At 42.6% G+C, this 16,905-nt stretch overlaps 1 protein-coding gene across 6 annotated transcripts in view; it reads right to left on the minus strand.

Annotated features, from left to right (window-relative positions):
- Nucleotides 1-16,905, minus strand: part of SPEF2 (sperm flagellar 2) — a 202,549-nt gene that overhangs the window by 20,183 nt on the left and 165,461 nt on the right. For 3 of the 6 annotated variants that reach the window (XM_059878898.1, XM_024981501.2, XM_024981503.2), the window contains 5 exons: nucleotides 15,008-16,176; nucleotides 14,664-14,881; nucleotides 14,335-14,543; nucleotides 14,114-14,237; nucleotides 11,702-14,024 (listed from right to left, as the gene is read on the minus strand). In XM_059878898.1, the coding sequence (XP_059734881.1) occupies nucleotides 13,673-14,024; nucleotides 14,114-14,237; nucleotides 14,335-14,543; nucleotides 14,664-14,881; nucleotides 15,008-16,176 (2,072 nt within the window). In that variant the 3' untranslated portion in view covers nucleotides 11,702-13,672. The other 3 variants (XM_002696381.6, XM_010816825.4, XM_059878899.1) reach the window with 2 other exon arrangements.

A 16,905-nucleotide genomic window follows, 5' to 3' on the forward strand; every position in this document is an offset into this window, starting at 1 on the left:
AGATGGAGAAGCTGTATACAGTCAGCAAAAACAAGATCTTGAGATCACTGTGGTGAGCCATCAATTTCAGTGAGATCATCAGCTTGTCATGTCGGAAGATGTGGAGAAGAGATTATGACCAAAAAATGTGTGAATCTGAGCATGATGAATTAAACTGCCTTTTCTCAGGATACTCCTGTAAATTTTTTACAACACTTGGTATTGTGTGGCCAGCTGGGAAGCCAGGACGTGGCTGAGCCTCATCAGTTATAAGGAAGTGCACTGTCACTGTGAGGAGACAAGGATGTGACTGCAACACACACATGTCTCAGGGGTCCTTTTTTGGATGTAAAGAGACCTTTCACCCAGTGCCTGGGACTCATCAGAACTCATGGACAGTGACAATGACCTGTATCCAGGAGCCCTGCCAGTCCTGGATCATAGAGAATACAGGTGACAAGCAGGAGAGCTGGGTGTGGCCCTAGACTTAAGCCCTCTTCTTAAGCCCTCTTAAGACCATGCAGAAGCCCTGGCAGGTGAAAGAACCTCCAGTTCAAGGTCCTACGGTGATTCCTGGCAGAATTGGAACATAGCCCAGGGTTCCTGACCCTTAGAATTCCTATTTATGGGATGTTTTCCCCCAATTTGGTCTTTACTATTCTAATAATGGCCAAAAAGTAAACTTATTATTTTGTTTTATGTTTTCCCTTTGTGCAACTTCTTTAGGATGTTAACCATTAAGGGTTGTTTCACCAGGTAGGGTTAGCATGGTTAGCTTCTGTTTAGTTGACACTTACATAGGGCCTACTGTGTGCTGATCACTGTTCTAAAAGGGCCACATATATGAACTCATGCTGTACAACAACCCCAGCAGCAAAGGATGAAAATAAAACCACGGCACAGAGAGGTTAGGTAACTCCATCAAGACCTCACAGCTTGTCAGCCATGGCATCTGTGCTTCTAGTCCCAGTTGAAGGGTGCTGAGATTTATGTAATGTTGAGCATCCAGTCTGTGGGACAGAGAGGCATGGAAAATTCCACTCCCTTCTGCCCTCTGGACACTACACACACACTCTCACACACATCTGTCAGCCATCCTTTGCCCCATTATTGTTCAGCTGCCAAGTCATGTCCGATTCTTTGCGACTCCATGGACTGCAGCATGTCAGGCTTCCTGTCCTTCACCAAGTTTGCTCAGACTCACTCTCCATTGAGTCAGTGATGCTCTTTAACCATCTCATCCTCTTTGCCACTTTTTCCTCCTGCCCACAATCTTTTCCAGCATCAGGGTCTTTTCTAATGAATCTTCCCCATAGAGCACATCTTTCTCAGACTTTGTGGTCCTGCCTCTACCCTCCCCTGCACACTTTGTTCCAGCAGTTTGGGCAGCAGCAGATGGGAGCCATACTCCTCCTTGGCACCCAGAGGCCTTTCTGGCTTCCCTGCCTTGCAGTCCTTAGGGCTGACCAGCATAGGCTGCCTCCTGCTTTCAGCAGCTCCATGAGCAACTGAAAGGCTCTGCTGTGATGGACATTTCTAACAACTTCTCGCAGAAAAGGAAAGTGCTTTGTACTTGACATCCTATTCAGACTACTGGCCTCTTCCCACGGAATGAAGAACCTATTTCTATATAGATATGCTTTCCAAAGCTTTACAGGAGAATTGAACTCAGTCCTCGAGTTATAAAACAATCAACAACAACCAAAACAAAAAGCTGCCCCACAACTGCCAGCCTCATGTTTTGAACTTTTTTGGTAACTGACCCCTTTCTTTCACCTGCTCTCCTGCTAGCATCTAGCAGAGATGCTTGAAATATGCATCCAATGGAAGAGAATTGCTCATTTTCATGTTACAACAAGTTGTGTTCAATTTTGCATTGTAATTTTACACTAATGGCTGGCTGAATTGATTAATCAATACACATAGCTTGCTGTCATGTCTGAATCTACCGTTCAATGTTTCTCATATCTTATCAAACTTCATTGTGTTGGATATAGTTTCATATTTTTAACATTTATACTGAAGTCAGAATAGTTTTCAGATTTTAAGATCTTGTATACTATTGTGGCCTCAGGGATAGAAGTTAATGATAGAAGTTAACGGCCAAAGTGTTTGTTTAGGATTTTCCATAACATGATATGAAAAGCCCAAATGAATTTTTTGGCCAACCCAATAATGATGATAATATTTTTGATGATAATAATAATCTGATGGGTATGCAAACTCTTGGAATGTTACATGAGTTAGTCAAAATCAAAGAGAAATGAACGAAGGCACATATGGGTAAAAGGCAGTTCTTATCCAAAGCTTTTACAATTGTAAGGACCTTTAGTGAAGAATATGCTCAGTAACAGCTGATTTGCTAGATGAGAAAAGTGAAGCCCAGAGAGCTTAAGGATATTGTCCAAGATCACACAGGGAGTTAACAGGAGGACTGTTTAAGATTTGACCCCTGCCTCCTCTCCAGACTTCTCTGTACTGCAGCCTCATACTCAGTTGCTTGGTCTTGTTTGACTCTTTGGGACCCCATGGACTGTAGCCCACCAGGCTCCTCTGTCCATGGAATTTTCCAGGCAAGAATACTGGAGTGGGTTGGGCATTTCCTTCTACAGGGGATCTTCCTGACCCAGTGATTGAACCTGAGTCTCTTGTGTCTCCTGCATTGGCAGGCAGATTCTTAGTCACTAGTGCCACCTGGGTGAATATTAAACTCTACACTTTGGGAATACATTAAAGGAACAGGGGATGGGGATGGAGTCTAAGACTAATTACACAAGAAATTGATCAATGTTACTGTGATATGGTGCCACATACACATTTTAAAAAAGACCTCAGTAATTACCTCTATAAGATGCTCCTGCCTATTGAATGGCAGGGGTTCAAGAGGATTTTCTGGAATTTTGATATCTTCGTCTCCTGTAAACCACAGGCCAGCCTACACAAAAAACAAAAATAAGAATCATTAAAGTTATGCTGAGATATAATTGTTGCTTTCAGAGCCACAGAGGTTGAATTGATCTTTGCAAGATGTCTAGAGCAGAGGTCCACAAAGTAAGGTGCAGAAACCATGGGGGTGCTGAAGCAAATTCTAGAAATTCCATTCATGTGTATGAGATCTCATTCTTTTGTAATAATTTTTTAAAAAATTGATAATGTATAGAATGCATTAGTGCAGTAGTACACAGGAATGATTTATAAATGAAAACCCACAGGCCAGGGCACCAGCTGCACTATGATTATGCTGTAACTATTGGAGTGTGCAGTGAAGCTTGGAGGTCCTCACCCTGGATGTGGATGGCACAGCAGTATCGTGGCTCAGACAATAAAGAATTCACCTGCAATCAGGAGACCTGGGTTCGATCCCTGGGTGGGGAAGATTCCCTGGAGGAGGGCATGGCAACCCACTCCAGTATTCTTGCCTGGAGAATCCTATGAACAGAGGAGCCCGGCAAGCTACAGTCCATGGGGTTGCAAAAAGTTGGACATGACTGAGCGACTAAGCACACTCTGCTGGTGTCTGTGTCCTCCGTCACACTGCACGTGTCCTGTCCATGTTTGTATATGTCTTGGAGCCTAGTGTCCTGCTGGGGCAGGTTGTTGGTGTTGGAAATCTTGGCTGAGTGACTGACTGACTCAAGAGCTCAAGGACCGATTTTGGAAAGACAGCACTTGTCCTCAGCCCATGTCTGACACTAATTACCAAATCCCTTGATTGCTGTCTGGGCATGCCTTGCCCCTCTCCCCCTTTCCCCCACCCCACTGCTCCCATGCTGGTGTAGAGCCCTGTTGCCTCCATCATGAGCTGCTCCAGCAGCCTTTGAGCTGTCTTCATTTCCAGTCTCTCTCTTTGTTTCAACTTAGACCATTTGACTACCAATTTTCCCTAAACTTGATTCTTGTCATGTCAGCCTCTACTCAGAACCATTTCCTTTTCTTGCTGTTTTGCTCACATCATTCCTCCTCCAGGTGATTACCTGTCCACCAATGTCAACCTGCTTATCTCTCCAGACCCAGCTTAAATTACACCTCCTCAGAGAGGTCCTCTCACCTTTGTTCTCTCCTCTGAACTCCAGTTTGACTTGTTTATATCACACATTTGGGCATTCAGTATGTTTTGGGTTGCCTCATTCATATTTGCTATTGAACATCAGGTATTACTTCCTTGGGTTCAAAGAATGTGTCTTGCCAAGCTTCCATATGGCAAATACTTCCTTTTGTTCCTAGGTCTTGCTCCCTTGCTGTCTTCCACACTGACAACCTACCCTTGGCACTGCCTACTGCCAAGAACCATTGGCAGGTCTAATCTGACTCTGGCCTATGCTTTGTGCCTTCTTTCCTTCCGAGAATTACCTGTGCTGGGAGAGAAGGCTGGAGTGGTGCTGGGTAGCTTATAAGAGGATGCAGCCTCCAGAGGTGGAGACTGGGTTTTCATTTAGAACAGAAGAGTGCTGGGTGGGAGATTCTGGCCATGCATAAGCGTGTGAGGGAGAAGATCCAGGAGAAGCTAGGGTCCATCATGGGCTCAAGGTTTGAATGTAAGTGCTTTGCTTTGCCCAGTGGCTAAACTGTTGACAGTAAGTATCACTCCATGGGGGCTTCCCTGGTGGCTTAGATGGTAAAGGAACTGCCTGTAATGTGGGAGACCTGAGTTCAATCCCTGGGTCAGGAAGATCCCCTGGAGAAGGGCATGACAACCCACTTCAGTATTCTTGCTTGGAGAATTCCATGGACAGAGGAGCCTGGCGGGTTACAGTTCATGGGGTCAAAAAAAGTCAGACATGACTGAATAACTAACACTTTCGCCTTTACTTCACCACTCCATGGAGAATAGAGAGATGAGGAGCACAGTTAACATTCATGCTTTGGGACATGATGGAGTGACAAAGCTCAGAATTACCTCCTGCCTAAAAAAATAAGAAAAATGAAATATATGTGTTTATATATATATATATATATATAACAATTATTTCAGACATTAAACAACAAGCAACACAGGATGGTGATTCCTGAAATAAGGAGAACAATGAGGAGCCCAACTATGGTTCAGTCTACAGAGCCAGGGGAGGCATCCAAATCGAACTGGGATGTCCTGCTGGGCTGAGAGGATAGACTTGGATTTGAGGGAAGGGCAGCTTCACTGGTAGCTCAGTTGGTAAAGAATCTGCCTGCAGTGTAGGAGACCTGGGTTCCATTCCTAGGTTGGGAAGATCCCCTGGAGAAGGAAATGGCAACCCATTCCAGTATTCTTGCCTGGAGAATTCCATGGGCACAGTAGCCTGGCAGGCTACAGTCCATGGGGTTGCAGAGTCGGAGACGACTAGCCACTAACAACACTAACCACTATGATGACTATTAATAGAATTTTCAGGGAAAAACACTAGAGGTGCACAGAAAGAGAAGGTGAGCCCTAGAGATGTGCAGAAAGATCTCCTCAAGTCTTGGCTGAGAGCTGACTTGTGCAGATGTGTATGGAAAATACCAGAAGTGGGAGAAAGAATCACAGGAAGGGAGTAAGTTTAACAATTCCTAAAACTTACATAGGGCTGGGACTATATTACCACCAGGGAAAATGTGACCACCAGGCAGGGAAGGACCTTCTGATGCATAAGGTATTGAGTAGTGTCCCCAGGAGGATACTGCCTGAGTAGTGGGCCCAGAATGTTGTTATTTAGTGGTTCAGTTGTGTCTGACTCTTTTGTGACCCCATGTACTATATAGCCTGCCAGGCTACTCTGTTGATGGGATTCTCCAGGCAAGAATACTGGAGTGAGTAGCCATATCATCCTCCAGGGGATCTTCCCAACCCAGGGATCAAACCTGTGCCTCCTACATTGGCAGGCAGATTCTTTACTGCTGAGCCACCTGGGAAACCAGGGCCCAATTAGCCCTACGATAAAAGGCTGTTTTGGACCCACCCTTACCAATCTTAATGTAACCTTGAAAGGATAAAACTGATTGCACATAACATTATTGCATGCCCAATAATATTTAAAGGCATATAAAATTGGGCGCTCAGCCATATAAAATTTGTAACATGTGGCATTCCATACAAAGGCATTCAAAAAAGCCAGAAAATATAACCCATAGTCAGAAGAAACATCAATTAATAGGAACAAACACAGCAATACATAGATGATAGAATGAACAGACAAGGATGTTCATTTAGGTCTTCTAAATAAATATGCAGAGTACATCATAAGAAACGCTGGGCTGGAAGAAGCACAAGCTGGAATCAAGATCACGGGGAGAAATATCAATAACCTCAGATATGCAGATGACACCACCCTTATGGCAGAAAGTGAAGAGGAACTAAAAAGTCTCTTGATGAAGGTGAAAGAGGAGAGTGAAAAAGTTGGATTAAAGCTCAACATTCAGAAAACGAAGATCATGGCATCTGGTCCCATCACTTCATGGGAAATAGATGGGGAAACAGTGTCAGACTTTATTTTGGGGGGATCCAAAATCACTGCAGATGGTGATTGCAGCCATGAAATTAAAAGACGCTTGCTCCTTGGAAGAAAAGTTATGACCAACCTAGATAGCATATTCAAAAGCAGAGACATTATTTTGCCAACAAAGGTCCGTCTAGTCAAGGCTATGTTTTTCCTGTGGTCATGTATGGATGTGAGAGTTGGACTGTGAAGAAGGCTGAGCACCGAAGAATTGATGCCTTTGAACTGTGGTGTTGGAGAAGACTCTTGAGAGTCCCTTGGACTGCAAGGAGATCTAACCAGTCCATTCTGAAGATCAGCCCTGGGATTTCTTTGGAAGGAATGATGCTAAAGCTGAAACTCCAATACTTAGGCCACCTCATGCGAAGAGTTGACTCATTGGAAAAGACTCTGATGCTGGGAGGGATTAGGGGCAGGAGGAGGCGGGGACAACAGAGGATGAGATGGCTGGATGGCATCACTGACTCTATGGATGTGAGTTGGGTGAACTCCGGGAGTTGGTGATGGACAGGGAGGCCTGGCGTGCTGCGATTCATGGGGTTGCAAAGAGTCGGACACGACTGAGTGACTGAACTGAACTGAACTGAACTGAAATAAATTTCATTTGTTCAAGGAGATAGAGGGAAAAATTGCATATGATGAAGAGAGAAATGAAGGATATAAAAAAGATCCAACTTAAACTTCAAGAAATAAAAGTATATTTCCAATGAAAACACACTGGATTGTATTAATCACAGATTTGGTGCTACAAAGGAAATGATCAGTGAATGGAAAAAATGGAGGAGTCGAAATGAATACAAAATAGAATTAGAGAGAAAATAATGAAAAAAATAAATAAAAGAATTCAGGATCAGCAACTTTGGGACACACATGTGATTGGATTTTGAAAATGGTAGTGGGGGGAGTATGAAAAAAAACTTCTGAAAAATTTCCAAATTTGACAAAAACTACAAACCCACAGATTCAAGAAGTTCAGTGAGCCCCAAACAAAATAAATGTGAAGAAAACCACACTGAGGGACACAATAATCAAATTGCTGAAAACCAGCAAGAAAGAGGAAATGTTAAAAGGATTCCTTTTCATCCCCAATTTCTCTACCATCAATTAGGTATCCAGTTGTTTCAACACATAGGAATTTCCCCTGATTTTTAAAAACAAGAATTCATTCGGTCACATAAAAAAATATAATAGATGTATTTTAAAAATTAGGAAGCTGTTTCAAAGTATTTCACACAACAAGAGCGCCAGAGAAGAAAGAACCTAATTAGAGAACAACTTGTGCATGTTAAAAAGTTGCCCAAGAAAATTTTGCCGTGTGAAATGGTACACGTGAACTGTAGGGTTGGGTTTAAATTGATCAAGCAGGGTTTAGTCAACCACATCCTGCCCCGCTGGATAATCAGGGGATTTCTCCTTGAAATATGGAAATGTCCCTTTGTACTCTCTTGCTAAAATATGGCCAAGGAATTTGAGGTTTACTTTTCCTTAGAATAAGTGCTGTGCTGTTTGGATCCTAGAACATCTGACTCATTAAACCTGTGATAACATGCATTCTTACTGAAAGAAGGTGAGTCGAGAGAGTTCGCCATCAAAGAATTCAGCGTGAGTGTGACTAGACACCCACACACGAGAGGCCAGCGTGTCACAGCTGCCTGAGGGCTGGGAGCAGAAGCAAGGCAGTTTCACGCTCGCGTGGCTCAGCCCAGGTACACAGTCAGAGCAGCTTCACAAACCCTGTGTCTCATTCCATTTTAGAAGCTGGGGAAGTCAACACATTCTCAGGTGGCAGTTGTGGTGAACGTGCAATTAGTCAAGAAAAGAAAAAAATAAAAAATAAAATAAAAAGCAGAGTAGAGAGTCTCTCTCTCTCTCTTTTTTTCCCCCCAGGGAACTTCATTTCAGCAATGCAATTGTACTATTTGGCTATTCTAAGGTGACATTTTCCACAAATCATAACATATTGCTGAAGCAGCTGTTTTGGCAGTCCCATAAAAGAACTCTGTATTGCGGTGTGATCTGGCAAGTGCTGGGAATATGTAAGTCACATGGGGAATCAAGTAGGCCTCTCCAATGGCTTCTTTGTCGTGGGCTTTCTGAGGAGTGGGCACTGGGTAGGCCAGGGGCGAGGGAAGAGCTCAGAAATCAACTGCTCCCAGAAGCCAGGTGGTGTTCTGATATGTGTATTTGAGTTTCTGTTTCATGCAGCAGTCAACTTTCTCTAAGAAATTCACACCTTTGGTGAAGGAGCTTTCTGGTTTTACTCAGCACTTGTTGGTACAAATTACCAACACCTATGTTCAACTCATGTTTATGCAAAAAGATGTTTAAATGGATATCCTGTGTTCACTGGCACATACTGCCAAGAGTGAAGGTTGGTACTTTCGTGACTGCGCGCTTGTTAAAATCCTAAGCCAACAAGTTTTGCTCTGCTGTTTGTGTTTTTACACAAAATCATCTTTAGAAGTTGTAAGTCCAGGTCCAGGACAGTGAAAGAATTCACAGATTGCTCTACTTGGGAAGTAAGTCAGCCCGGTCAGTTATGTGTCTTTGTTCATCAGCCTTGAAGAACCTCTTCAGTGTGCCAGTGCTGTCTCCGCTGGCTCAGCTGTCTGAGTGTGGGAATGTCAGGGTTGTCTATGAGCACGTCATCCATTAATTGAGGAAGAAAAGAGAAGCAGGAAGAGATGTGATCTTTCAGTGGTGAAATACACAGGAGATACAGGCACTGAGAGATTATCACCCTGATTCAAAATCAGCACCTTATGAACCTTTCGTGTCTACCAGCTTTGCGAAGTGGTGGGCACTAAGATAAATTTCTTTGCTGTTGTTCAGTTGCTCAGCCGTATCCCATTCTTTTGCAATCCCATAAACTGTAACCTGCTAGGCTCCTCTGTCCATGGGATTTCCAGGCAAGAATACTGGAGTGGGTTGCCATTTCCTTCTCCAGGGGATCTTCCTGATTCAGTGATTGAAGCCGGTGTCTCCTGCATTGGTAGGCAGATTCTTCGCCACTTTAGGGAAACCTTGAATTCCATTAGCAGACACAAATTAAGTCATTTACACCCTTCTTGGTTATGGTATTTCATTCTAACTCACTCTCTTCTTACTCAAACTTCTAAAAAGATGAATCGACTGTCTTATCGTCACTTCCTAAAGAACAATTTATTCCATCAATTTTCTGCAATCTAGATTCTGTACTCTCTTCAAATTGTTCTGGTGAGGGTCACAGTTATATCCTATCTGCAAATCCATTGGCCAGGTACCATGTTACTGGATTATCCATCACTTTACTCACTTCTCTCGGGTGATCTTATCCATTCATAACTTCAACATTTGCCTGACTTCTGCATCTGCCATATCAGGTGGGACATTTCTGCCTGCATTTCCCACAGACATTTCAAAGTCAACTTGTCAAAAACCATCTCATCATTCAGCATGCTCATGATCAAAGGGAAAAAAAACCAAAAACCTGCCCTTTCCCTGTCTGTGTTAGCTGTAACTGTTGTTGCGACTCGCAGAGTATTGGGTATTGGGCATTGGGCTGATTAAAATCTCTGCAGGCGAGTCTAATGAAAAGCCAAGGTTAAGAACTTGGGAAGAGGACAATGATGTTTGCTGTGATTTCTTTAAGAGCCCTTAGCTCTGCAAGCAGTTTGGACTTTTTCAGACCCTCCCTTTCCCAGGGGGTGAAGTGGGGGTAGGTGGGAGCAGACTTCTGCCTAGGACCTGGGCAGTGCCTGTGCTGCCTCTGGGAGCCTAAACATGGGCCATAAGACCTGGCATGGTGAGATCAGGGAGTAATATACTTCTTAGGTCAAAAGTACTCTGATAGGATTAGTGCCGCCAGGGGCCAGGAGTGACCTGCTTATACTGTTCGTAAGTGATGGTGCCCAGCTGCTCCGCATCCAGGGCCTTGAACCTCTGCAGGGTCTCCAGAAGCTCCTCCTCCAGGGGGATGGGCCAAGGCAGCGCTACTACTAACAAGAATTTCCGCCAGTCCACGGACTCCGAGTTTGTTACCAACAAAGATGCTAACTCCTGCAACTAGAAGAAAACAGGAAATGCCATTGGGATATTTGTATGATTCTCTTGTGACATTCTACCTGCTTGCATTTCATAGTGACAGGTTCTGGCAAAGGAGGTAAAATTTTTAGCTTGGTTAATACGGTCAGAGCTGACTTGCTCCCTCAGGTCCTATGAAGCAATCCATGCCAGACAGAACCTAGAGAGTGTTTCCATTTTTGCTTCCTTGACATTTGTGGGTTTTGCTTACTGTTATACAAGGAACTGGATTTCCCAGGTGGCACTAGTGGTAAAGAAACCGCCTGCCAATACAGGAGACGCGAGAGATGTGGGTCTGATCCCTGGGTTGGGAAGATCCCCTGGAGGGCACAGCAACCCACTCCAGTATTCTTGCCTGGAGAATCCAATGGACAGAGGAGTCTCGAAGGCTGCAGTTCACGGGGTCACAAAGAGTCAGACATGACTGAAGTGACTTAGCACACACGTATGCACACAAGGAATTAATGTTTGTGACCATAGTACACTTCGTACCTTTCCAACAGAGGTGGAATAAAGATGATATGAATGTGGGAGGGCTCGACAGCTTGTAGGGAAATATTCTTTAACCGTCTTGTTTTCTTAAGGAGAAGAATATGATGAAAGCAAGCCTGAATCATCTACTGTTACTTGTTAGGATCACTCCATCTGGTAGTAATAGATACTAACTCATTGGCTGACCCTCACAGTCGCTGTAAAGTTTCACTGACTGTCAGCATCATCACTTGTTTTCAAATACTGTGCCTGAACATACTACATGTCTTAACTTGAAGTTCTTTCATTGGTTTATTCGAGTTTATTGGCTGCCTACAATGCGAGAGACCCGGGTTTGATTCCTGGATTGGGAAGATCCCCTGGAGAAGGCAATGGCAATCCACTCCAGTACTCTTGCCTGGAAAATCCCATGGATGGAGAAGCCTGGTAGGCTACAGTCCATGGGGTCACAAAGAGTCGGACACGACTGAGTGACTTCACTTTCTGCTAAATGTCAGATACCGTGAATGGACTGGTTATTTTAAAACTATTGACTTATCAATCAAAGAAGAGAATTCTCAAGGCTTGAAACCCAAACAAAATTGAAGCTTACTTCAGGTTGAGTGAGGTTCATCCAACTACTAGGAAAGTTGTTTGTTCCAAGGTTCAGGGTTACCAAATCCAGCAGAAGGTCAGCAAATGCTTTATTTCCTATTATACCTACAATACAAGGAGAAATATTTTTTGGTGTTATTATATGATCTGTTTCTTTTGCTAAAAATTGAATAAATAATGGATATTTGTATAATCATTTTATTCATTTTATTTAAAACTTCAACCTTTAGAGAAACATTAGACATTTTGAAAATACAAAAATATTAATCAATTTTCCGATTCTCTTTCATGGTTGTTTCTCATCTAAGTCAACATGTCTTTTTTGGCTTAGTGATAACTCATTCCAGACTGGGTAAAATACTGAGACTTTATATTTTGGTTTGGAGTCTTCTTTGACCTTTTATTCAGAATAGGTTGAATTAAAAAATAGTTCATTATTCCTATTATTATTTATATTATTAAAATGAATACTATTATTATTTACAGTAATATTCGTTATTCCTGTTAGTTCCTAGTGTAGGCCACTAGAGTACAACACTTTGGCAAATATGGGATAAAGGTGTTTCAAACACATGCATATCACCACTGTGATCAAAATAACACATTTATCCTCATTTTGCTTTTTTTAGATCAGAATATATTTGTTTGGGTTAAATTTAGGGATATTTGAATTACTAAATTACTGGGTTGGAAGTGCTAATTTAGTTATTTAATTGGCTCAAACATTCTGATATATTTTATAAAAGGTCACTAATATTTCGAAGGCTTTTGCTCTTAAACATGAATCTATTTTACTATGAGATATTTGTTTAGTCTGTTGCTTATTTCAAATTTCATGCACATGCATTAAAAAAGAAGTAGGAAAGCAAAAATAAGTGTTTCTGCTTAAAATAATGTCTAACTCCCATAGCAGAGGTACCTTCTAGAGCCAGGAGACACTCCTACATGTATTAGGGTAACTGTCAGGTCCAGAGTATACAGCTATTCTTCTTTGTTTAGGAATAAAAAGAGTGAAATAGGTGTAGAGTCTCACATTTTTCTTCCTATATCTAAGTTTTTAGCATTTCTCAAGTCCAACATGAATTTTATTAATAATTTCCTCTAACCTTTGGGAAAATGTAGTAATCATTTTAAAATTTCAGTAGTTCATATAAAATACACAAGGTTCAGATGTGGAAGGTAATTTTCTGTGTAGCAAGAGTAGAATATTTCTTTCTTTGATGCAACTGGCCATTCAGCAGGTTGTTCAGAAACAGATTCTCTATCCTTTTTGACCAAACCTGAATATCCAATTTTATAGAAATGAGAATAACTTCCCCAGGTAGTGGAATTTTTGGTAAAATGAGCTTTGTATGATACTACATTGGTTTTCAGATAAGTTAGAAATAAATCATTCATCTTCCTTAAAATGAAACCAGAAATAAACTCAATTGAAACCATGAAGAGGCTCAAAGTATTTAAAATTTCTGGTAGATTTGTAAAATAGTTCCACTGTCTCTAATATCTATGGCACAAGCAAAGTGTTCTAAGAAAATACTTTCAGCTCACATAGATATTATTTATCTGGGGACTTTAGTGTGAAATGCAAAAACTATTTTGATCTTTGGCCTTGTTTCTTAAATGATCAAGGCATATAATAATATGACTTTCACATATAATGCAGTAATAGAAATGGATAAGCTTACAAATTTTGTTTACAGATTAAAAAAAAAAGAAGTTCTTTCCAATTGGCCCTAAGTTACTTATCTAATGCAGCCATCCATTACAATTATCCAGAAAAAAACAGTTAATTGTAAGCCAGGCCTAAAGGCACTCTTGATCATAATTATTGTCCGGTTACCCTTAGAATAACTCTCAGAAAGACGACGACAAGATAGTACCATTGCTTAGAAGTATACACTTCACCCAAAGAGTGTGAAAGAATGTGCGAATATAGGACTAGAATTGGAAGGTTTGGATTTTTGCTTTGTATGTCTGGATGATGCCAAATGCCTTTTGTGTTTGATGTGAAGACTGGTGACTTTTAAATTTCAGGTTTTTGAAAACAGTTCTTTTTGCTAGGATCAATGATGAGGTCGATATTTATCACATTACTAGTCACTTTCCCCAAGGCTTTCTGAGTTTGATGAGCAATCTGAGTTAGGTCTTGTGTCCTCAGTTGAGGATGGTGTTCTTGTATTCCATAAATGAATGGCTTTCCTAGGGTCAAAGTTGTTAATGTCTGGAGAATTCAACTGAATGATCAGGAGATCCGTCATGCTGTCAGCCTTGACCTTGGCATGCATTTGGGACCTGATGCGCTTCATCTGACTAAAGCCGCGTCCTGCCTCAGCTGAACTTGCAGGCAGGCTCAGCACGAGGTCAATGAGTGTCAGGATGTTTGGATACTTGTGTAAATAAACAGAATTCACAAAATCCCAGGTCAGTTTGCGAATGTTCTGAAATCTAGGAGAAAAAAAATAAAAACTGTGAGAGATGGAGACTCCTAAGTTTTACCCCAATATTTATAAATCAACTAGGTTACTTATGCTTACCTAGAGTAGATCTCCAATTTCAACATGCTCCATTCTGTGTCTACTTGGTCAATTTTCACCTTGGCTGCCTCTAATACTGGTTCATAATGTGCAATCAGGATGGCCACCTCTTTTTCTCCAAATTCTGCAATCAATATGCCAAAGAAAAAGTCACATATCTGACAGACATGTGTACAGACGATCAAAGAACAACAGAATCGGAGCCAGTATTCATGGGTTACCTTGATTTATTTTTGCCGGCCACAGTTTAAAGCTTCCAATCATGGTTGCCTTCACCACATCTTGGTTGGCATCTCTGAAACAGCCTCGCAGCTTCTTGATAAGATGTGTTAAAACCATGTTTCTCACATCAGAAATGTTTCCCTTTCCTCCTAGGCAGTTACCATGAAAGTGTGTGACTGAATCCACCCCACGTTCTTTCGGCCCTGGTCTGGGAGGGGGAAAAAAAAATGCCCCAAGAGATGATTACATGCAAAAGCTTCTGGCAAATGGTTTCCCAAGTCCAGCTGTCTGGTTTTGATAGACTCTCAGATCATCCTGGACTCCTCACCTTGTCTGATAGATTTGGAGCATTTCCAGTGTTGACTCTAAGGTGGCAAATATATCAGCAATTGAGGAATTTCTGTTCTGACTGACGTGGGACAGTATGCTAAGGACATTGACGACATCCAACAAGAAGTGGACAAATTTGACGACGTCTGCCTGGAGGAGAGACTCCAGGAGTTCTTTGGCTTTCTGATGACTGCTGTCACTTCTGCTTTCTTCTGCCTGTAATACAGGTTGGGAATAAAATAGTGGTTTATCTTTCTCAAAATTATCTCAAATTGCTCAATAAAAGTATTTTTTTTTAAATTCTGAAAATCTGAAATAGTACCATATTTCAAAATTACTTACTGAATGCAGCTGCTGGACAATTGCTGGATATCCCTTGAGAAAGTTCTGGAGGGCAGTCTGCAATCCCTGAAGCCACCTCTGGCCGCTGACTTGAGAGGGCATTGCAGGTCGAAGGTGGAGGCCCTTGAAAGCAGTTAGCAGAGCACTCCTGTGAGCAGGAGAATCGTGATAGAAGCAGTACATGCTATGAAGAAGGTCTTTCACATGGTTGTAGAGGGGAACGTTCCGGAACACCGCCTGGTAAGATAGTTCGAGGTGATGGGCAAAGCAGTAAACAGGCAGCACACCTGGCTGGATTTCCCTTAAAAGCAGGGCCACCTCACTGCTGTTTTCTCCCTCTGAACCCGGAGCTCCATCACTTCCAAAACCCACCAGTTTCTTTGCCCAGTCTTGGTTGGACAGCCGAAGTTGAAGATTTCTCTCTAGAGTTTTCTCGATGGCATGTTTTATCGCCCGGGGCTCCTTCTTCTCCACGGTCTGCACCCCGACGATTTGGCAGTGCACTCTCCCTGCGCGTGCAAACTGCACATATACGAGTTCAGCTTCCTCAACTGAACTGGCTGCAATCCCATCACTGAGGACGGAGAAGAACTGACTTTTTTCTAACTTCTCTCTTAGAGCTCTCCGTTCCACTTCAGCAATAAAGTACGTAAAAGTTCTGGCCGATTTACTGGTTCTGAACACCGGGCCAATATCAACTCCCTTCATATCGTCCAGCGAACACATCCAGAGGAAGTCTTTGAGGGGACGTCCGGTTTTGGCGATGGCGTGGCAGGACCGGAACAGGTTCTCCACCCTGCCGAGGGTCACCTTGCTCATGGTCCTCACCATCAGCTCCGTGGTTGCTCTGCTCCCTGGAGAACCACTCGTGGCTTCCATGAGGGACGCCTTGGCGTGAGGCTCGCTCAGATGATGCGCGTTGAGAAATTCAGTCCTGAAGTTATCCGTGCCATAAAAAAAACTCACCTGATTTCCCTTTGATGTCACTCCATGTTTACGACACAGGCCACAGAACATAAGATTTAGTATCTCATCGTATACAAGCCAAGGGTATTTTTTAAGCCAAATTTTCAAAAATTGATTGTTCTTCTTTGGGAGGTAATGGTCAAGCTTCCGAGGCCTTTTCTGCTTCTTGGTGAATCCACTCACATCGTCTGGAGAATCCCTGCCTTTAAAATAACTCCATGTTGTTATTTTAAGTAATTTCTGATGCCTACGGGCAATTTTAATTCCTGTCCCCCTCTCCGAACTTATTATTTCTAGAACAATCCTAGGGAGGGCTTACCACTTACCAGGCATTTTGAGTAGTGCTCCAAGTGCTTTGTATCATTTACTTTTCATCACCCAGTATCCCTATTTTATATAGTTAAGAAAGTGGGTCAGTTACTAGTACTGATAGCCAGTTTGTGGATTAAAAAACCTAAGGCACAGAGAGGGTAATTAATTTGTCCAGTGTCACAGTGGCCATCCATGGTGGAGTTGGGGTTAGCTAGCAGGTGGTCTTACCTAGCCCCCCACTGTTACACACTACATATTACAGGTTTTTCCTGTGGGTGAAGGATGCTATGGTCTCCTTCTCCCTAGAACCTGTTTCTCCAGGCAGGAGAGGGGCATGGTCTTTTGCTGTTATTGCCTTCTCTGGGTGAAAACACAAGAATCACAGGATACGTAGGGCCTTGCCTCTGCAGGGTTTGCTTTGGACACCTCCCCCCTCCCGCCTCAGCTCTACTTTCTCTGGCATTGGTTGGCTGCTACAAATAGGGGGTCCTAGTGGGAAGCTGTTGTATAGCGCAGGGAGCTCAGTTCAGTGCTCTGTGATGACCTAGAGGTGGGTTGAGTGAAGGGAGGGTAGGTGTGGAAGGGAGGCTCAAGAGGGAGGGGATATGTGTATACTTATA

The sequence above is a fragment of the Bos taurus genome, chromosome 20 (assembly GCF_002263795.3).
Source record: "Bos taurus isolate L1 Dominette 01449 registration number 42190680 breed Hereford chromosome 20, ARS-UCD2.0, whole genome shotgun sequence".
NCBI lineage: Eukaryota > Metazoa > Chordata > Mammalia > Artiodactyla > Bovidae > Bos > Bos taurus.